This window comes from Ricinus communis, chromosome 5 (genome assembly GCF_019578655.1).
Source record: "Ricinus communis isolate WT05 ecotype wild-type chromosome 5, ASM1957865v1, whole genome shotgun sequence".
In the NCBI taxonomy this organism is placed as follows: Eukaryota; Viridiplantae; Streptophyta; class Magnoliopsida; order Malpighiales; family Euphorbiaceae; genus Ricinus; species Ricinus communis.
The window spans coordinates 20223589-20245689 of NC_063260.1; the positions used below are offsets into that span (position 1 = coordinate 20223589).

The following is a 22101-nucleotide window of genomic DNA, read 5'->3' on the forward strand; positions in this document are numbered from 1 at the left end:
ATTATTGGAGTATTTAGTAATAAAATAAATTTAAATAAATCAAAAATTATAGTTATTAATTGATAATTAATGAGAAATTATCTAATTTATTTATTTAAGTATTTATGATAATAATACAAGAAAATTTATAGAGAAATTAAGTTGAAAACATAGTAAGAAAAAAATATTTTATGAGTATTAATAAAAATATATATAAAAAAGTTATTTATATTTTTAAAGTGAAAATATTCCAAATGAAGAGTTGTATAATCAACAATATGAAAAATATTTTGCATAATTGTTGAAATATTTTAATAATAAAATAAAATAAACCATTAAAATAATAGTTATTAAATGATAATTAATGAAGAGTAACGTAATTCTTTTATTTAAATATTCTTAGTAATAGATTAATTCACCAAAATATAAAAAAATAGAGAAAAGCAAGTTGAAAAACTTGCTTTCATGTATGTGTAAATACCATAACTCATATATTTACATATAGTCTTTTAATAAATAACGCAAACAAACATATGAATTAAAGATATGATATACTGTTTTACAAATTTACAATAATTATTATAAAGTTATTTTCTCATTTAAATTCAGTTGATCACTTAAATATAATTTTTTTTTTTTTATCTATAAAAGGGCATGAAGTGCATAAGTGATCTTCTATATTATGTTTATCTATTTATATGTTAGCAATAAAAAACTAAAAAAAATGATCGATAATTGATGCTGCTATGTAATATATAATTGGAGTTTTTCATCAATAATTCACCGGCAATATAACATGCAATAGCGTTCAATCATTACGCACATTTAGAAATGGGGATAAAAGAAAGGGTAATTCTAAAAGAAAAGGAGAGAATGTGTATTAGGCTAAAAGAAGAGAACAAATAGATGAATAGTATTATAGCAATTACACGATACTGCGCGTTTAATCAATAAGTCTGTCTTTAGAGAGAGGTTTATTGCTGGGAATTTTGAGATCTTTGTATTATGTTATTGGATGGCATGGACTAGACGTAATAACACGCTGCATGGAGTACTTAAATTGAGGCCGAAGTGGTTTATCCATGGGCTGAGATAACATGTAATGGTGAGGGATCATGAGGAAGCCCTGATTGCGGCGTCTGCTTGAGGCTTTTGCTCTTCTTGCTGAATTAATGGTTATCAGGAAAGCCTTAAGTATTGCTTTGGATTGTGGTTTCCTGGATGTATTCATAGAGTCTGATTCAACTAATGGGATTACTTCATTGCATGGAGGTGACACGTATTCTGAATATAGATGATATTCATAATTTGGTTCTGATGTTTAGTTCTATTCCTTTTACTGCTATTAGTAGAACTTGTAATAGTGTTCACATTGTTTAGCCAGTTTTGGTTTGAAATTTGATACTTCGAGTGGATTCTATTCCTTTTATTGCTATTTGTGAAGCTTGTATTACTATGACACATTCTTTAGCTGGTTTTGTTTTAAAATTACACTCATTGTGTTCGGCTTGAGAATCAAATCCCTTCATGGATCGGGCAGCTTATATTGGCTGATATGCCTCAATTGTATTGTGCTTGCTTAGCCTGATTATAGTACATTCTTTTTCCTTCCAAGGTTTTTCTCAATTTGTATACTTGAAAGGTTTTCCAGTGAGGAAGTTTTCTAACGAGAGACCCAAGCTACAGTACCTTTTAAATAAATGCATGCTTTTTCTTTAAAAACAAAAATCAAAATCAAAATTAAGTAAATAAAAAAAAAAAAAAAAGCTTCAAATTGGAATCAAAAGGGATCAGATAAGGAATGTTATTAAGGCTGACCAAACTATACCATACACGGATGAAAATTAAAATTCGAAGATTCTCTCGAACCAGGTATTAAAGATTCGTAACTCAAGAAAATGATTAATATTAGTGATCAGCTTCCATGCCTCTCTTGCTACATTTTCACACATTAATGCAGCCACTGCATCTAAACACAACCAATTCTTATTCGAACAGCCAAGTGAGTGAAACCAAAATCGCTCAGGCAGACTACCTCTTCTTTCAGAGACAAATAGGCAATCAGAAGGTGTGTTTCCTAACCCTCTACTCGGCAAAACTTCAGCACTGGTTCGATTTTTGACAAACATGGCTTATATTATTTGCACACTGTAATATAGCATCATCAAAAAAATTTAATAATAATTATAGCTTCGCCTTCCCATCAAAACCAGGATGGTTTATTTCTTTACTGTAACTCGGGAATATTTTGTAGGACCAATGTGGCACTCTCAAATTGTTTTTAAATTGTTTCCTTCCAAGTCTTTGAGAGTCCTTCGCACATTCAAATAGAGTTAACTGAATCTTCATCACTACCTTCACTGTCACTGCTACTGCTGCTTCCACTGCCTCCACTGCCGCTTCCACTTCCGCTGCTCCCACTTCCGCTGCTACTGCTTGAACTAGAAGTCTGCTCATCCCTTTCTTCAGCATTAACCTGGGCTCTAAGGGCTTCTGCAGCATTGCGCCCCTTATGTACTTCATCACCACTATCATCCACATCAGCAATCTCGTCATCAGTTTCATTTTGCCGTGATACAATGATATCCAAATCCCCATCACCTTTTTCTTCAGCTGTGTTATCATCATAAGGGGAACTAGAACCAAATATGTCCTCAATATCTATATGATCTTCAGCTTCATCATTCTTAGGGCTCGGGGAAGAGGTGGACACATTTGGCAGATTAGTTGGATGCTCAGAGATCCCCTTACTGGGAACTTTTGCACCTATCATTCCAAAAGTGCATTACAATGCATGAAAAGAGTTTATCGCAATGTGGCAGTCTAACATGTTATCAAACCCTGCCGCATTTATCCTCAATAATTCATATAAAGAAATTACCAGCAGATATGCTCTTTCCCACTTGCTAGAGGTCATTTATTAATATTAGCATCTATACAAGTGCAAGTGAAATACACAGAAGTTGGCATACAAATTCAGAATGCAGACAGTAATCTGTCCAACTTGTTTAGACAAAGCAGATTATTAGGATATAAAAGGTCTAGCATACAGTCTAGCAGGGACTCTCACATTAATATAAATCAATTCTGCCGTTAGTCGAAGCTTCCACAAGAAAATGCAAATAAAATTCAGATGATTAAAAATGCATTAGTTATCAAAGATAAGTGTTTTAACGTTTCATATTAATGACCAAAGGTATTAAAATAGTTTCAGATAGCTTAATGAAAACATACCAGAAATTTGTGAATCAGCAACATCAATTCTTTCCACCTCGACCTGCACAACACGTCAAGTAAAGATAATTATTTGTTGAGAGAGCTTTAGATAATAAACAGGACTAATTACTATTTCAGTCTTTTGCTTAAATTGGAGCGGAAACTAACGCTTGTATAGAAAATAATGAATAACCAAATAAATTGAGAAGCTTTATCAAATAATTGAGTGAAATTACAACTTACGGGCAGAGGAGGAAATGCTGTGGTGCTTCTAGGCACATGGATAGGTTTTACACCTTTACCAACGGGAGGAGATAATCGAGGAGGGGGCGGTTCAATTCCCGGGCCTGCTTGAGCGGCTGATGTGGCAGTAGGAGCAGCTGAAGCAGAAGCGGATTCACCAGGCATTCGAAGGTGGCGTAGCTGCTTAACAGCACGATGAAGTCTTTCCAAACGAAAAGTTTGACCATCAAAAAACAAAACCGCATCGTTTTCTTTGTAATCTTCACTACTTCCTTCAAATGTAACTTTAGGTTTTCCTAATTGATTGTTTTGAAACTCAACTGATACTCTGTTCTCTTTATTTTTGTGTAATGTCCCTGCCTTTGTTTTATCAATTGATGCCGGCTTAAATTCATCTATATATAACAAAATCAGAACATGCATTTTTTCGAGAAACAAACAGAAATCAAGGAAAAAAGAAAAGAAAAGAAAACTTACAACGCAAAGTGCAGTATTTGTTATTGGAGGTGTCGTCTTTGAAGGAAGGGCCAAGGGTCAGATTATACCATCGATCGGGTTGTGGACCGGTTTTAGGCTCTTCTTTGGAGTTGTGGGCCATGTTTTGTTGATGATCCAATATTAGATGATTGGATTTGGCGGGGGAGAGTCCATATGGGACCCGCTTATGGATAACATGGCGAGATCTGATGTTGTGGTGGTTCCGGCGGTGAAGTTCCAGGTGGTGATTTTCCTTTTAGCTGCAGAGCAGCTAATTTGATGTTAGGGTTTGGTTTGTATTCTTTTTGGTTGATGAAGAAGACACTGAGAAAATATTTCATGTGTGCATGTCTATAGTAAAGAGGAGATTGTGTTGCGACACGTGGTTAGAATATGGAGTGTGATGTGACCTGGGCGTCTATGTGTGTGGTAAATTTGCAGAATTAGACGCACTTGCGCTACACGAACGGGTCCACATTACTCGCATTTCTGCACGTGCCACAACCGTGCTTACGACAGGTTACGGCACGGCGTCGTACAGACGTTTAGATTTCCCTTAATATTGTTAGGCAAAATATAAATTAAGCCCTTGATTTTCACACCCAAAGTACAAATAACTATTCAGAGTTGATTTAACTCTGATAAATCGGGTAAATTAAACCGAAAAACATGCTTAAGCCAGCAACTTAGGAAGATCAACAATATATATTAACTCATTTGGCCAACCTTAAGAACTAAATTAGTGAATTAATGTCATCCTTAGTAAGAGTCAACAGTTCAATTTAGATATATAATCATTTTTCGTACATAATTAGTTGAACTAATAAGGCAAGACAAGCACTTACTCATTCTTCAGCAGCAAATGTAAAATCAGATTAGTTTTTCTTGCAAAATTATTGATTTTACAATAAACTAAAACATTTGATTTGATGTTTCAAAAACCGGTTTTCACGAACCACACAATTAGTAAAGTAATGATTTTTAAAGAAATGACATTATAATCAAAAAGAAGAATTGGAGATTTTTTTCTTTTTCTTTTTATAAGAAAGAGAAACATTGAAAGGCAGAAAGATTACAAATACTGAGTACATGTTGGTGGAAGAAAAGAAATGACTGAAATTGCAAGTTACTTTGAATACAAAATTTACGTAAAATAGATCCTCTGTGTGTGTGTGTTTAATTAATATGGAAGGTAGCATCAATCTCTTACAGCTGAGTGTCTAATTACTCAGCAAGAAAGAAACATCAATGAAACACATTCATTATTGTAATTTGTGTGATGATTAATTTTACATTTTCTTATGTCTGAAATTGAATATGATAAAATAAAAGATAAATAGTTTTTATTGGATAACAAAATTCAATTATTAATTTGAATTAATAGTCAAAATTATCTAAAAATCACCTATTATATTCAACTTGAACATAATACATTTTAATTTTTAATTTTCATATTTAAAAATCATAAAATATTTGAAATTTAATTCTAGTGGTAATAACAAAATATTTTAAATTTTTAATAGATTTTTTAATTTAATTATGTTTATATTAAATAAATTGATTGATAATCTATTCAACCCTCCATGCATACCTTATATTTATGCAGCATATGCCTATTTAATTAGCAATACTATTGTTGAGGAGGTAGATCTGGAATTTTAACGACAATCTAATTAAACCGTATCATTGCATCACATGAAATTATATAAACAAGTAGTTGGGGAAAGAAATGGGACGTGGGGTAGAAATTAGGTTTTTAGGACAGAACAGAATGTATAATAATAATAATAACAATTGAAGGAGCATTTTGTATTCCCATTTTAGTGTAAGAAAGTCAAAGGAACAAACGGCCAATGAAAAAGTCAAACCCATAACCAATAATTGCGCATGAATTCAATTAAGAACCAACCATTTTATGAAATCATACAATCTTATAACAAAAAATTCTCAAATCTTTTAATCCCCCAAAACCCATCACAAAGAGAGAAATAAAGGAGGGAGAATGCGAAAGCAGTCTCTCTTTTTTCTGGATCTCTCAATAACCACAAACCAACACATTATGGTCTAGAATCTCTGTTATATCTGTTTATTTAATTTTATTTAATTTTTTGTTTTTGTTTTTATTACAAAAACAAGTTTCTTAGATTTAAACAAACAAACCAACCACCTTTTTTTGTACCATTGTTTCCCTTTTCTTTCTTCCTCAACCATTAGCTGAATTCTTTCTTGGTTGATGCCAATTCTATAACTTGGAACAGAATACAGCATCCTTTAACTTCTCTTTTGTTTATTCTTAATTGTGACTATTAGTTTCATTATGGAAAACATTACCCGAGTTCGAGCATTTTCATCTCCTGAATTGGCACCTTCTCCATCTAGTCCAGCTATTCGGCCAGAAGATTATAGTTTGGAAGGTGACTCAATTTCTGGCTTCCTTTTTTTTTTTTCAGTTTTTGAATTTTGCTTTTTCCTGTCTAATTTATTTATTTTTTCTTTTACATTCTTGAATCTTGAATAAGCAAAGTAGATTGTTGATATAACAAGAAATTTAATGCTGCATATGACAACGGTTTGATATACAATGTGTTTAATATTAGAGTGACGCAAAATGCAGGGCCTAGAAGATGCTCAGTTGCTAAAACAATAACAAAAAATGTCTATAGATCTTTCATGTTGTGACTCAGACAATTTCTTTTATTATTGTTTCTTGGATTATTTATAAAATATATGTATATATATATATATATATATATATATATATATATATAGGTATTGCCACAAACGTGAAGCTATTGCTAAAACTAATCCAAGAACACAACGGAGCAAGCACTATCGATGACAGGAAAACGCAGAGGATTGCTGGCATGATCACAATCTTAGATGATGTTAAATCAAGGATAGAAAAATCACAATCTGCACGGAAAAGATTAGCAGAGCTAAGGAGATGCAATACAGAACTTAGGCCTAGTCGCACCCCAAATACACCAACAAGGGACAAGAAATCTCAAGAATCATTAGCTGATGATAATGAGAAGTTAAAGAAACAACTTAGTGCAAGTTTGGCAGCAAGAAAGAGTCTAGAGATTATGTGTTCAAGCTTGGGGAAGGAAAAAGAAATTATGGCTAGAGAGGTTGCAAGAAAGGTTGGTGAATTGAATGGCATGGAGGAACTTATCAGTGATCTTAAGGCACAAAATGCAACTTTGTTGGCAAAACTACAATCTCATGCAGCGGAGCAGAAGGAAAAGAGAAATAGCGGAGGAGATGTTCAAGGGAATGCAGCACTTCAGGATCGGAACAAGGCTCTTTCAGATCAACTCCTCAAATCTCTTGACAGTTACCGATCTTTGAAGAGGAAATACAAGGATGCAAAAGAGGAAAACTTTAGAATTCAGACAACACTGGAGGAGATTGGAGTTGAAGTAACAGCTGGATTTGAACAAATCCAAAGCTTCAGGCAAAGAATGGGTTCATGCAAAGATCAACCACCAGATATAGAAAAGGAGATTTCAGCATTAGAGCGAATGTTCGAGCAAGTTAACATGAAAATCTGCAAGCATGAGGAAAAGAATGCCGAATGTGCTAGACCAAAAGCTGAGATTAGTGCCAGCAAGCGTTCTGTTGTAGCATAAGAAGGGTGTCTGAGGTCAGAGCATGGAGCAGCCTGCTCTGGAATTTTTGCTGCTTTTTTCCGTTTTGATATTTTACATTATTCATTGACAGAGGAAGACATGATTTGCAGATATATTTGGATTATTGTGAAGGGGGAAGCAGTTGTAATGTGTCAAAAGTAGAAATCATTAGCCACATTATGTGTTCATGCTCAATTGACTAGTTCAGTTACATAGCGTACTGTCTCCAAATAGTTTGTTAAACTCCAAAATTCGTTTATTTTCTGTCTTCTTGGTCAAATGATGCTGAACCTTACATTCCTAGTGTTTGTTTAGCAGACTTGATTTGTCTGGAGGTATATAGTTCAATACCATTCGTTCTGGTTATTGATAAACCTTCAGTTAGTGATCTGAGCTCCTTCAGAGCTATACTGTCTACAGAGCAATACTGAATAAAATTACTCCATACTAGATAAAATATCTCCAAAAGTCTTTTTCTTTTTTCTTCTTATTCTGTTTGCGAAGTATATGCATGTTTACAAAACTAAGAACCTCCTAGCTCTAGATACTTGTTTAGACATGTACAGGGATTCTTCAATCTATATATAAATCAGCATTATTGACTGAAATCCTGTAATCTGCAAGCTGCAATGGAGTTCAAAACCCAAGAATTACTTACTGCCTTGGCTTCAGTTCCACTCGCCAGAGCTTCAGCATCAGCCTTTCTCCGGTTCAAAATCATATCCTTTTTCTTGATATCACATTTATCAGGTAGCTCAGTGCTGTAAATTATGAAGGTTGAAGGTGACGAGGCCCCTTCAGCTCCAGGAAGGGGTTTCCTATGCAGAATAGTTCCTCCACCAGCAAATATAAGATCTTGAATATATCCCTTGTAAGAAGCTACAAAATCTCCCATGAAATAGAATTGAAGCCCCTCGAAAATTTTTGGTTGCTGCAGAAGATGAAAAAAACTAGTGACTAACTGTGTGTACACATACAAGCATGTGAGCCAATGCATGATGTTACGAGGACTATTCTTAACATGTGATAGGCCTGCATACAATCAAGATAGTGTTGAGAGAGCCCTCCTAATGAATATATAATGTAGAATGTCTAAGATGATGGGATGAACAATCTCCCAGTTTGAAGGAATATTAAATATGCGTGTGTGTGTGCACGCTATTATCACAAAACAATCCTATTAGAGATAATTATAACAGAAAAGGAAAAGAGAAAAAAAAAAAAAGAAAAACAGAATAAAGCCCCACACGGATCAAACATGCACAAGCATATAACTGATGAGAATGATTCCTGGATTACAGAATGGGAACCAAGATGAGAACAATTCCATAAGGTGAAAATGAGACTTGCTAGAAAATTGGAACAAAAACCTTTTTCAAGATCCTAATCCTTCCAAGTCGTGGACCATCCCTGATTCCATGAATATCAACCAGTACTTCGAATGGATCCTCCTGAACAGGTTTCATCGCATTCATGCAAGCCTTAACCCCTACAGAAAGGTACAAAAAAGAAAATCATTACATTACTTCTAAATACATGAATATTCAATTCATAATTCAAGCAAATAAAAGCATCCAAAGCTAGAAGGCACTAACACTCTATATTTAGTATCCACTTTCCCTCCAAAATACCCATCAAAATTTTGAGGGTTCTTTTGCATGCTCCATTTACATCTGTTGATGCAATGACATGGGTGACGCTCAAATCCCAATTTTTAAATACAGTCACTCCAGATAATCTCTGAAATTCGGAAACAATTTCCTGCAGCAACCAATGAGATACTGAATTACTGTGTTGTTTTTCTTTGTTGGTTTAAATAATACCGAGCAGAAAACTGCATGCAGATTCTCACCCTTTCCTCAACTGTGAGACCAGAACAACAAAGAATCAAGTTGTCTGGTGTCAAACTTGAATTCCAACTGGGACATGTGCTGACATCTTTTAAATCAACTTGATTGCACTGATTGGATTGCTGTCTGGATGAGGGAGAGATTTCAAGTTACAGTCTATAGTCAAACTATTGATGAATATTAAAATTAATTCAAGTGAAGACTCGTAAACCTTTTTGGAATGCATTTCTTTCTTATTCTCTCTTGAGTTAATGAGTCTTCATTAGGCAACTTAGAAGAAGCATGAAGAGGACACAACATGACAAAGTTGTCCTGTTGCAAGAGAGTTGAGAGATCAGAAAGTGTCAGAAATAAACACACTGCTGCATTTGAATCCCGAATTAAAGAACTTTAGTACAAGATACTTAACAGTATCCCATCGACATTGAGGGATCATCTTTGCACATGTGACATGGAAACTCTTGCGACAGCTCTTCTCATAACATCCAAGAGCAGCACCTTTGAGTCCACAGCAGCAGCACTTTATTCTCCTGCTTCTAGTTAACTCAGCTTCAAGATTAATTGCAGTATCATCCTCAAAATAAACATTAGGTGCCCTGCATATATGATTCTAAATAATTAAATAATGTCCACTATACCAACATTAGATGCGGGGGGGATAGAGCACTATGGGTTTCAAAGATGCAACTCATCAGGCATTGACGTTTACCAAATATATATGGAAGCACATGATTTATGTAGCCAGATTGTATGCATCATAACAATAATATCTGTAAGAACTGTCGGAAAATTTATAGATTATACAAATATCTTATTAAGTGAAACAAATCGCTAAAAACAGCTTCTGTGCGACATACTGCCTTACAAAACACAAATATCTACAGAAGTACAAATGCAAGAAAGTAATTTTCTAGCTATTTCTGTGGAAATTATGGCATCCTTAGTAGCTTTATCTAGTAGGACAAAGCAGCTGACTAACTCTATATTTTGTAGAATAAAACAACCAATTACATGACTTAAATTTATAAATGAATAGATCCACAGAATACATGAAACTTCCTCTGTTAGCTCATTTGAAGAATAATCTTACCACTCAGCACAATTTCTATGAGAGTGTATGACCTTGTATCCCCCTCCATAACTGGCAGCTACAGGCCTGCCATTGTAGTAGTGGACCATCTCTCCTGAGGCCTGCAGTTAGGTTTGCACATTTAGAAGTAGAGTAATTGGAAAAAGAAAAATAGTTATCAGAGACATAGAAAGGAGAAATTTGGAAACTGTGAAACCAAGGGAGCAACAGATACCTCCGATTCTTCTGAAGAAAGACAGAAAGAACATCGAGTTTTACGAGAAAGTGCCTGGCAACTTTGCAGAGCCGCTCCATTTGCTCGATCAAGTTTCCCTAGCATTACTGGATTATTTTGTATTCTTGAACCAGGAATTATTTGAGCCTTTTCAATGAACTGAGTTTGTCTTGTAAAGACATCAGTAACCATTTCAATAGATTGGGTTTCCTTTGTTGAGGTATTACTCTGACCCTCCTGATGGTCAGTAAGTATTCCATCTTCTGAGATACCATGAAAGAAAACTTTCATGTTCTTCTTCTGTCTTAATTTTCTATTGTTTTCTGAACTCAATGCAGAGCTATGTAGCTGGCATTTTCTCTTAACTTCTGAGACGTTCTTACCATCAATCTTAGAAGGGCTTTCTTCTTCATCCTCTGGGTTCTGAACTGCGTCATTTTCTTCAATATCATTGATAATAGATTCCAGTTTCCGTTTCTTCGACCTCAAAGAGTGAGCCCTCCGGCACAAGGTGGAAATCTTCCCACAGATTTTTGTAATGTTCCTTTTAAAATCTTTATCACATTGATTTTCACCTACTGAAGACGGCAAATCAGCATCCAATCTTTTGTCACTGAGATTCAGTGATTCTCCTCTAAGAGAAACAGGAAGAACGCTTTCATGTTTTAACTCAGTTGAAGAGGTACCAGAAACAGTCTTCTTTCTGCTCTTCCTATTTTTGTTGAAGTCTAAAGAGTCGCCCTTATTCTCATGCGCTTCCTTCTGCATAGTTTCTTTAGTTTTTCTTTTCAAATTAAAACAAGCCTTAAGCTCTTGTTCTACATCTTTCTTAGCACACTTCTTTAGCATTGCTTTCCTAGCAGTCCTACCTCTCCTGTTGGATTTATCATTCACAATTTGAGTATTTGTACTTTTGGGTCCCAGAGTGGATGGTATCGATGAGTCCTCATCTGCAACAGTCATTTTATGTTCTGAGTTTAAGCATTTTTTGTTTCCAATACTGTGTTCATTTGCATTTGAATTCAATAAGGATGCTTCTTGTCTTCTTTCTTGAATTCCATAAATTTCACCAGCATTCTCGTCCTGCTTATGACATGAATTTTAGCATAACCAAATGATTTAAGCAAAATAAAAAATCTTAAATAGTAAAAATTGCATTAGCACTATGAGTACCTGCATCTTAGAAGAACTAAAAGGAGTAGAATAAAGTTCAGGGGAACAAGCTCGCTGCGTCCATTCAAACATTTCACTATCAAAAAAATCTGCATCGTTTGACTTTCCACACACTTCCTCCTGCATAATGTTGGAAAAACACAACATAATTTCATGGCTTAGAACGTAAATGCTAGCTAATTAAAGTCTGTGCACAATATTTACTTTGCTCAAGTCCAATTTGTTTTAAAGCAAGCACTGGTTATTGTCAAACTTAAACAGAACTATAAGCCTCGAATGGCAACTTGAGCATGTATTTGAAGGTAAATTCTAGGAATAGCAGATAGTGTATACAGAATCTCGATCAAGTATAAAATATTAAGACTACACAACAAGAGGGACATTCATAACTTTGAAGATAATTACCATGTTCTGGACGTTTGACTATGATTTTAGGATAAATTTGAAGACAGTATTAAATCAATCAAGCACTTACTTCTGGGGATAATTTAGAGGGGTACTCGTCATCTGAATCCTTGATGTCGCTAAAAGCAGGAACATGAGGGGGTGTTATATCCAAAAATTGACTGCCGACAGTATGCTGACTTAGCTTCTCTATATCTTCCTCATCTCTCAACCAGAAGAAAGGGGAAAACACAGGTTCACCTTTTTCACTGGGAACAGGATTCTCATTTTGGGCCAGTGAACTGTTCTTGAATCCATCCCTGATGTTTTCATCTGATTTAATTTCTAACTTCTCATTTCGTGTTGGGGTTTTCGAAGGAAGAGATTGTGGCACTTGAACTCTTTTCTTGGTTGGGAAGGAAGGTTTTGCAGCAATAGGATCAGAAAACTCCAGATTGGATTTAAATTTTTTTCTTGACCCTTTTCTTTTGCCCATTCTTTGATTTTCTACTGTGTCCTGACAAATCCTCTGGATATCTTCTCTGCGACAATTTGTATTACCTTCTGCTTGTTTCTCTACGTCTATAAGATGGGGAAAAAAAAAAGAACAAGAAAAACAAATGATAGCCCACTTAGTTGCAATCATCATAGGCTCTAATGCAATTAACAGATTATCTGAGAAACTTCATTAAGTATAGAAAACTTTAAGCTCCAGATGAGGAAGCAACATGAGTATAATGAACACAAGAAAGTTATGCCGGAAGAATAAGCAATTTGGAAATAGAAAGTATCAGTTTACTTGCATTATTATGACTTTATAAAAATTGACAATTAAAAGTTCGGCAATTATTTTTTTCTCAAGTACAAATAACAAGGAAAATTAAACACAACTTAATATAGCAGAAAGCATGGGGATGGAGCAGTAAATGTATAAGAATAGTAGATACAATTGTTAAATAAGGGGCATACATTGTCTTTATCTTTTTAGTCCCAACAGCTTTTTATGATGATGGCATGATTTACTTCACATTATGGCATATCCAAGGTGTGCCTCTTGTAACATTACCTAATAATTTAGTTGATGGAGGATCTTGAGTGACAAATATCTGAAATCCTGAAGCAGCTTCCATACTTTTGTAAATATTCACTAAATTATCCATGTGTGGAGCAGCTCGAACCTCTGCAGCAGAATCATGAACAAGCTAAAAATATAAGGAAATTACTCATTCCATTTTCCTTCATTTTAAGACCAGATATCCAATTTAGATTCTTAGACAGATTATTATTTATATGTCTCAAGCCAATCAAGCAACCCCAGAAATCCAGCATTCTTTAACATAAACGCTATGCACAAGAATATCATGCTTCCTAAAATGCAAATTTAAGTAGACAAGTAAGGTATCTTTATCTCTATATTTTGCGATAAAATATGATTTTGAAAACTTTAAATCGATACCCACATAGTACTAGCTCAATAAATAACAATTCATATCAATTTATGTAAAATGAAATCAACGCGTACCTCTACGCTGATATGGCACTTTACAAACGGGACAGTTGGAACCTGATTTCATCGACTTCACAATACAAGAACTGAAATAAAATCAGAACATAATAATTCATTTTCCCGTTTTTCTTTACTATTTTTAATAAGAAATCTTACTGAAAAGAAAAATAGAAAGAAAAGAGCTTACTTGCAGAATATATGGTTGCAGGTAAGGGAAACAGCAGAATTAAGTAGACTCAAGCTGCAAACAAATTAGGAAGAGCAATAAAATGCATATCCTGGAGTTATAGTTTCTAAAAGATAATTTAAACAAACAAACTGATGAATCAAAGAACTCAATAACCAGATTTGAATGTAAAATTACCAGATGGGACATTTAAGCTCTGTTCCCATTTTCTCGAGGTGAATTGGATCTCCCATTTTTAGCTTCAAAAGTTGACACTGCTTTCTTTAGAGATTTGTTTTATTTGTTTCTAGAGAGAAAGAGAAGAGAGAATATGGGATTTGGAGAAAAGAGAGGTAACTATTTCTTTTCTTTCTAATTATTTTTTGAATTCTATGTGACCCGCCAAAATTTCCTTACTTTTGTGTTATTTGGCGGGTTTCTAAATTTTTCTTTTACTTTGAGAGATCCGGCTTTATAAAGTATTCCACTTCGCTGAAGCCCATTTAATTTAGAAAGTTTCAGAAATATCTTAAAATTCATAAATAATATTATTTTTACTAAATAATTTCTTTTAAGAAAAACATTATTATTTATTTTATTTTTTGAAAGATATAGTAAGATTGTTTTCTAATTATTTTTTAGTTGTTTTACTACAAAACAACTAAAGAAAATCAAAAATAACAAATATTATATTCAAAAAAATTATATTTTAATATTTTTACAAAATAAAAATATTTAAAAAATACCCTACTTTTTATAGAAAAATAAAAAAATTATGAATATTTCTGTTGTTTTTTTAATTAATTTCTCACATTACCAATAGGTGGATACAAAAATTTTAATTTTTTTAATTCTCCGTTTGTATATAAGATCAAGTAAAGAGTTATAAATAGTTGTGCTATAGATTTCTTTAACCTTTTTCCTGTCAATTTCTTACACGTTTCTTTTAATTGTAATCTACACTTTAGTTTCTGTAGTTATCATCTTTCAATGCAGAATACAAATACAGTTGAGAAAATTAATTATGTGTACAAATCTTGAGTTCAGTCTCCACGATAAAAGCTTTTCATTTATCTACTAGTCAAAAACAAATGAGAAGATCTTCGCGATGCTGCATCAGTATTTCTGACCAAATTGATCACTGCTTGCTCTAACTGCTCATCAACAACATACAAGTCGTAAAAGGAAGTATTGCGCTTTGTATTCTGCCTTTGAATTGCTTCATATCCTGGAAATCATACACATCTTTTATGATCTCTCAAAGAAACTTGCACTTTCAGTTCTTAAGAAAGTGCATAAATTATTTGACAATTAGACAGATTTTGAATCTGCAAAAAGAAGGATTATCCTTATGTAAAATCTGATGTTAAGAACTTTATTTTTCTTAAATAACTGTAAAGTTAATAAACCTGGTTTTGGAGTGCTCTTAAATCACTCAATTTTACCAATAATCTTTACATGAACAAGAACCATCTCTAAAATGATGAAATCGACTAGGATCTCTCACAACAATTTCTCTATTGTAAATCTTTGATATGAGTTTGATTGCCAAATGACAATCGGCACATATTCTCAAATTCTTGACAACCCTGATTGGGGTTCCAGGAGGTGTATTGATAAGCATATACGCGACTGCAATCTTCTCGCTGTGATAAATCAAGGCATTTTCCTTTTCTTCATCCTCTATATCTGCAAGCACGTTTGATGTGCAAGGCACATAACCTTCCAATTTCAGCTTCTTTGAGATCTCTACCAACATCCTGTATATTGCCTCGCTTTGAGGGTGAGTCCTATCGTCCATAACAAATTCATGAACAAGATTTCCAAGCTCGACTAGGCTATGCCCTGGAGTTTTTCTTATTCCTTTATGAAGCATGGTCCTTCTCAGATTATGCACATCTGACCAGCGTTGCTCCGATGCATAAAGATTGGAGAGTAGCACATAGTCTCCACAATGTTTAGGCTCTAACAGCAATAGTTGGGCTCTTGCAATCTCTCCTAAAGCCAAATGCCCGTGTATCGTGCATGCCCCTAGCAAGGTCCTCCAAATGACAGCATTAGCCTGCAATGGCATATTCTGAATATATTTGTATGCATCGATCACCAAGCCAGCTCTACCAAACAAATCAACCATACATCCATAATGTTCCATTCTAGGCATTATATTATATTCTTCTTTCATCCTTTTGAAGTAATTGAACCCCTCATTTACCATCCCACAATGACTACAAGCATATAAGACACCGACAAAAGTAATCTCACTTGGCACCAGTCCTTGTTTCTCCATCTCCTTAAAATGCTCAATTGCTTCCATTCCAAACCCATTAACAGCCAATCCAACAATTAAAGAAGTCCAAGAAACCACATTTCTCAACTCCATCTCATCAAATACCTGCTGTGCATCTCTAATGCGTCCACACTTTGCATAAAGGTCTATAAGGGAATTATTGGCATGTAAATTCTCATCCAACCCAACTTTAACCATATAAGCATGAATCCTCCTACCCAAGGCCAAAGCACCGAGCTCAGCACAAGCAGACAGCAAGCTAACCAGAGTGAACCCATCTGGCTCAACACCCTCTAAACCCATTTCCATATAAAGTTTTAAAGCTTCATTGGGTTTCCCATTAAGAGCAAACCCACTAATCACTGTATTCCATGCTACAAGATCTCTATCAAGCATAAACTCAAACAACTTGTGTGCACTCTCGTATTGCCCACAAGCAGCATACATATGCATCAAACTGTTTTGAACAAACACTAGTGACTCAAACCCATTTCTTATACTAATGGAATGTATCTTTTCACCTACTCTAACATTCACCATTTTAGAGACAGCCTTTAAAAGGAAAGGGTAAGTGTGTGTATCGGGTTCAATGGAATTGAAATGCAAGCGGTGATACAACTCAATAGCTGGTTTTGGATTTTCACTCTCAGCGTGGCCTCTAATCATAGTATTCCAAGTGAAAATGTTTGGGTTTTGGATCAGGGTAAAGATATTGTGAGCATAAGTCATGGGGGCTGAAACTGACACAATAGAATATATAAGGTGCTTGCCCATGTCTGGGTTGTTGGGTAGGACACCATGCCTGATGGAAAAAGCATGGATCTGTTGTAGTTTGTATTTGGACGAGGCACAAATTTGCAAAAGGGCAATGCATTTTTTGACAATGTAAGGAATCGGGTTTTCTTTAGAGGCTGGTTTCGGGGCCGTGAAGTAGGTTATAGGGTTTTGGGAAGAGTGGAGAACCAATTGTTGGTCGGTCGGAGGAGTCGAGTGCATGAGAACATCTGATTGGTAGTAAATGGCTATATGGGATTAATGGGCATATGAGAATTGGCGACTGCATCAATTAGGTTATATATGTAAATTCAATCACCCTCACACATCGCAAAAGGGTGTCTACCACAAAATAGTGTTTGCTTAACAAATCTAAAAAATGGACGCCTTCGGTGCTTTTATTCTTTGCTTATCATTATTATTCATGTCTGGCTAACCACAAATAGTCTAAAATAAATCTGATGTCTCTGACCCTAGACATATAGGAAGAAATGGCACGAATGATTCTTCTTTTCATTCATTTTCTCATTTGGGGTCAAAATAAACATTAAACTTCCCCCACGCATGCACGGATGATCATCCACGTTATTCTAATAAAGTATTATGACGCAGTTTGTTGGACAAAACTCCAGTCATATTAAACTATGATCACCAATGAGCTTATTGGCAAAGTTCAAGGAGAGCGAAGTGATAAGTACAAGTGGAGAAGCTCGCTTATGTTTATACGGAGCTAGATATACATATGAGAGTGAATAGAAAAGTAAGAAAAGGAAAATTGTGGGACGAGATCAATCAAAGATTTCCCACTGTGCTGAGACTGGAGGAGGATCAAAGATCTCCCATTTAGTTGTGACAACAACAGGCTTTACTTTCGTATTGGATATCTTCAGCACATCAAGAGTTTCCACACACTTCTGCACTCTCTTTGCCTGCATAAATTGTACCAAAATGTCATTTGAACTTCTCAAAGTAGATGTCCAAAGCATATCTATAGCAAGAGCATCTACGAATACAAAATCAAACAAGCACAATATAATTTTCTTGTGTCAATATGGACACTAATTGACCAAGGATTGAAAAATATTTTATTATATTGTTGGAAGGCTTAAAAGACCAAATAAAGAGGGAAAGATTTTGCAATATGTACCTGCAAACTCTTCAGAGAAGTAGCATCTCCTTCTGCAGCAATGCTATCTAGCTTAATTGCTTGTCTCATGAGCATCTCAACTAATGTCGTGATCTGAACTTCCGGCACCTTAGTTCCATTTGAAATTGATTTCTCAATTGCAGAAACCTGCAGAGGGACAAAATTAATCCTCAAGTTTATATACTACATAAAAGATTTAGTTTTAACTTTAATTGATTTTATAAAGTTGCTAGGGTCATAAGAAAAAAAAAAGGGCATACTTCTTGTAAAGTGATAAGGACAGTATTTATCTTCTGATTTCTACTACTAATCAATAACAACATGCTCTAACCACGCCCATAACTGATAAGTAATGAGTGGAGAGGACAGTGGAGCTTTCTTGGACAACTCGATTGATTGTACTTAGACTTATTCATAAAGGCCATGGCGCTACATTGTACCAACTTGACGATGTGGAGATTCTTGAGTACTTGATGATGACATAAAACCCTTTCTGGAAGTTTATGCCATGCTTTCTCTCAATATACAGCTGTTTGATGGAGACACTCACCCACTCTAAATTTTGACCTAATGATGATACCTAAATTTTGCAAGACGAGCAAAAGAACTAAGCAAACATAAATTCATATTGTGGCAGCTAAGGAAACTTATTAAATATCCGTCTATCACGTTATAAATATATTAAAATAAATACTTATATATCTTCTCTTTCGTTAAATATTGTATTTTATTAATTAATTAATTTGTTATACATAAATATGATAAATAATTTTTTAAGCATTGCCACTGTCGAGTTTGAGGGGTTTGCCATTGGACTCGGCTTTTGTAAAGTTAGATTCAATATGTTTTAAAGCTAATCAACACCATCTGACCTTTTAAATTAAAAATTAAAACAATAGCTTTAGTATCTTTGACCTGTTCTGCGAGTTTATCGACCTCCATAGACACACAATGGATGGCACGATGAGCACTCTGGATCCTGGCGTTTTTGCGCATTTCATTGTATCTCTTCTCTATGCTTGCTGGGTCCTGTATTAATATGACTTTTGATCGATCTTTGACTCCACAAATGTCCAAGTACTGTCCGTTTTCTCTCTCTTTTCCCTTGTAGATCAGCCTCTGTTCATCAGGCTGCAACCCTGTCTCCACCATCAGGAGCTTCTTCAACTCTCCTGTCAGTCAAGGATCAAACCCCACATCATCAATTACCATGCATTTATTAATTTCATTTCATTTTACTTCTAAATTGTTACACAGGGAGGGTACGATTGCAATATAAATATACAATTCATGCTCTTCTGTCCAGAGCGGTGGAATTTCTTGCACCAGGTATAAGATCAGAATAATCATTTTCTTGCCACACTCAAATACCGCACCCCTCTGAACGGGACTCGAGAGCCACTGAGCTAAAATTTATGGCAGAAGAAAAACTATTGTCGTGCGTAACCTTATTTCATATTTCAATATACCAAAGAGATTAACACCAGTGAAAAACTCAAATGTACTTCACAAGTATTTCAGCTTGCATTTTAAACAAAAAAAGAAAAGTATCATAAAATTAATTGGAGGACGAAGAAAAAAAAAAAAGAATAAATTGATAATAACAGTATTAATAACAAGAAAAACAAAACAAAAATCAAATATGTTAACTTCGTCAAGAACAAAAAGAGTTGGAGCTATATCTGCATGTATCATTTTCATACCAAAAGTTGCTTGAGAATTCACGGAGATCTCGTAGCGGAGAGCGCCGTAAGCAATTCGGAGACGGAAAGTAGTTAAAGGAACACTGCTGAACTTTTCGTTACGTTTCTGTACCAGCATTCCTCCTGGCCTCATCTCCCACTCCTCTTCATGATCTCTTAACGTATTACTACCAGAAGAATATGACGAAAACGTCGGCGTAGCAATTGTCGTCGTCAAGCTATCACTACTGCTCATTCTACTACCGTCCATTAACATGTTCGATCCTCCCTTCATCATCTTCACGTATCGAACAATGAATGAAGACTTAATTTTACAGGCTAAAATATATGTGTGTGTGTATATATATATTTTCTCGAGAAAATGACAGAAAATATCTACTGGTTCTTACTTGCCGACACATACAGGGTGTAATGCTGAGGGGGTGGTATAGGAGTGTTTTGTGGTGGGGTGGGGTTTTAATAGTTCTTTTTCCAATTGCTTCTTTCTTTTGTTATATATATTGTGGTGTTGTATTTTTTTACATGAGGAAAATTTACAAGAAGGTGATTTGACTAAGGAGAATATTGCCACGTGTTGGATGGCTGTCAAGTTGGTTTGTAGTGACAGCTAAGCAGAGAGTTGCCGACAATTTAATCAAGCAAGCAAGCATCCGATATCAACAAAAAGAAAGCGTTACTCACATTAGGACACCAAAGGGGAATTTCCTTTTCGATTATACTAATAGATATCTTTTTAATTTTTCAAATGCTACTTGCGTATAAATTAAATTTGAGCTGCATATGTATATTTAGCAGATGTATATTGCAATTTGAATAAAATTTTAATTATGATTTTTTTTTTTTATTTATAACTTTAATAACTCAAAGTAGTAAATCAAATGAAACAGTAACATAGATAAGATCATTATGGACCGTTTTTACGGGATTGGTTTTAATTATTAATCAGTCTAAGACCAGATTAGTTAAAATCATTTTTGGTTTTAAGAAGCTCAAGTTAAATGGAATCTATTCAAAATACGGTGAGAAGAGAATACTTGTTGTGTGTATTTGGCCATTTGTAGTTAATTAATTTGGTGATAGGTGACTGATGGATGAAAATTATAGAGAGTATTGAAGATTAATAAATTATTGCATGTTGCTTGAGTTAGTTAAATACTATATTCTTAAGTGATAATTAAGTATTAACAACTTGCTTATATCAAACCATATATGTATAGTCTTACCAACTAAACGGTTAATGTGGGAAAACTTATAGGTGATTAAGCCTTTGACCCAAAGGATCAATGTGATATAGATAGGGTAGGGGTAGCTCATGAGTCATGACTCGTGACAATGCCATAGTTTCCATATCAAACAATTTGATACAGATACGTATTATTAATCTGATCATATCCAAGTAGTAGATAGCAATGCACCCATAAAAATTCCATGATTTTATCACTTGGTGATTTGAAAATGAAAAAGAAAAAAGACACACTCGCACTCAATTCCAAAGGACACAAGTCCTTTAGCGTGCAATGCAGGGACTAATATCACATGGACATGGCCTTGCACAAAGATTAATTTGATGGAACGGATCAGGGCAAAGGTCCACATGGCAGTTACTGGTGATCGGATTCGAACAATAACTGGATGCCACGCGGAGAGGAAGTGACGCACCAAGCCAGCACACACTCTTATGATGGTTAAGCTAACTGGGGCCATCTCAAATTATTGTTAGCCCAACGGAGCAGCTGTGATCACATGGTCTTGAGCCCATATATTAGACAAGCTTGTGGCCCAGTTACTTCAGTGTCTCCAATCTGATGCCAATATCAACCAAGAAAGAACACAACATTCCTAGAACTAGAAGGCTACAGAACACAAAGTGTGGAAGATGTAGAGGTGACAATTCTATTTTGGTCCACTTTCTTTTTGCTTTCAAATATTGGAGGGGACTGAAAAACTTTGTAGCTCACTTCTAAATATTGCCTCCCCTCACTAGGGGTGAGAGTTAACCAACCTGTACTGATAAAAAAAACATTAATAGCCTAGTTTTTTTTTTTATCAATTTAATTTTTTAACTAAAAATAGAATTTAATATTTAGTTAATCGTTAGTCGGGTTAATTAAATATTAAAATTATATTTTTAGTTAAACATTAAAATGAAAAATAAAATTAGATGATTAATGTTTTCTTTTCTATAAGTACGATTTGATTAACCGAACCGCCTCATCCCTAGTGAGGGAAGATTAATTAAAGATTGACTTATAACCATGA

The 22101-nt window shown here is 34.7% G+C and overlaps 5 protein-coding genes across 7 annotated transcripts; 1 reads left to right on the plus strand and 4 right to left on the minus strand.

Moving 5' to 3' along the window:
* Positions 1-1753: 1753 nt before the first annotated feature.
* On the minus strand, positions 1754-4252 carry LOC8286059 (ELL-associated factor 1). The gene is made up of 4 exons (XM_002531015.4): positions 3916-4252; positions 3439-3833; positions 3214-3256; positions 1754-2745 (listed from the first exon to the last, which is right to left on the minus strand). Exons 1-4 carry the CDS (start codon positions 4034-4036, stop codon positions 2303-2305), a joined length of 1002 nt encoding a protein of 333 aa, XP_002531061.2. The 5' UTR covers positions 4037-4252; the 3' UTR covers positions 1754-2302.
* A 1609-nt stretch (positions 4253-5861) lies between these two features.
* On the plus strand, positions 5862-7762 carry LOC8286058. The gene is made up of 2 exons (XM_015726529.3): positions 5862-6329; positions 6685-7762. The coding sequence occupies exons 1-2, from the start codon at positions 6233-6235 to the stop codon at positions 7545-7547; spliced, it is 960 nt and encodes a 319-aa protein (XP_015582015.1). The 5' UTR covers positions 5862-6232; the 3' UTR covers positions 7548-7762.
* Positions 7763-8006: 244 nt separating this feature from the next.
* On the minus strand, positions 8007-14299 carry LOC8286057 (protein BREAST CANCER SUSCEPTIBILITY 1 homolog). Of its 2 annotated transcripts, none has more exons than XM_015726527.2 (14): positions 14130-14299; positions 13953-14006; positions 13781-13851; positions 13325-13438; positions 12350-12840; positions 11875-11994; positions 10702-11784; positions 10488-10588; positions 9807-9993; positions 9609-9709; positions 9400-9523; positions 9143-9308; positions 8918-9036; positions 8007-8478 (listed from the first exon to the last, which is right to left on the minus strand). In XM_015726527.2, the coding sequence occupies exons 1-14, from the start codon at positions 14183-14185 to the stop codon at positions 8143-8145; spliced, it is 3123 nt and encodes a 1040-aa protein (XP_015582013.2). In that variant the 5' UTR covers positions 14186-14299; the 3' UTR covers positions 8007-8142. The 2 variants fall into 2 exon arrangements, with proteins under 2 accessions (XP_015582013.2, XP_015582014.2); XM_015726528.3 differs by having other exon boundaries at positions 13781-13835; positions 14130-14216.
* Positions 14300-14875: 576 nt separating this feature from the next.
* On the minus strand, positions 14876-17462 carry LOC8266556 (pentatricopeptide repeat-containing protein At4g21065). Its single transcript, XM_015726526.3, has one exon. It carries the CDS (start codon positions 17212-17214, stop codon positions 15373-15375), a length of 1842 nt encoding a protein of 613 aa, XP_015582012.2. The 5' UTR covers positions 17215-17462; the 3' UTR covers positions 14876-15372.
* A 146-nt stretch (positions 17463-17608) lies between these two features.
* On the minus strand, positions 17609-20309 carry LOC8259406 (BAG family molecular chaperone regulator 3). 2 transcript variants are annotated; one of them, XM_002531011.4, is made up of 4 exons: positions 19843-20306; positions 19055-19311; positions 18140-18286; positions 17609-17921 (listed from the first exon to the last, which is right to left on the minus strand). In XM_002531011.4, the coding sequence occupies exons 1-4, from the start codon at positions 20117-20119 to the stop codon at positions 17781-17783; spliced, it is 822 nt and encodes a 273-aa protein (XP_002531057.3). In that variant the 5' UTR covers positions 20120-20306; the 3' UTR covers positions 17609-17780. The 2 variants fall into 2 exon arrangements, 1 of the variants encoding a protein (XP_002531057.3); XR_007216010.1 differs by lacking the exon at positions 17609-17921 and adding an exon at positions 18400-18719 and having other exon boundaries at positions 18148-18286; positions 19843-20309.
* Positions 20310-22101: the final 1792 nt, after the last annotated feature.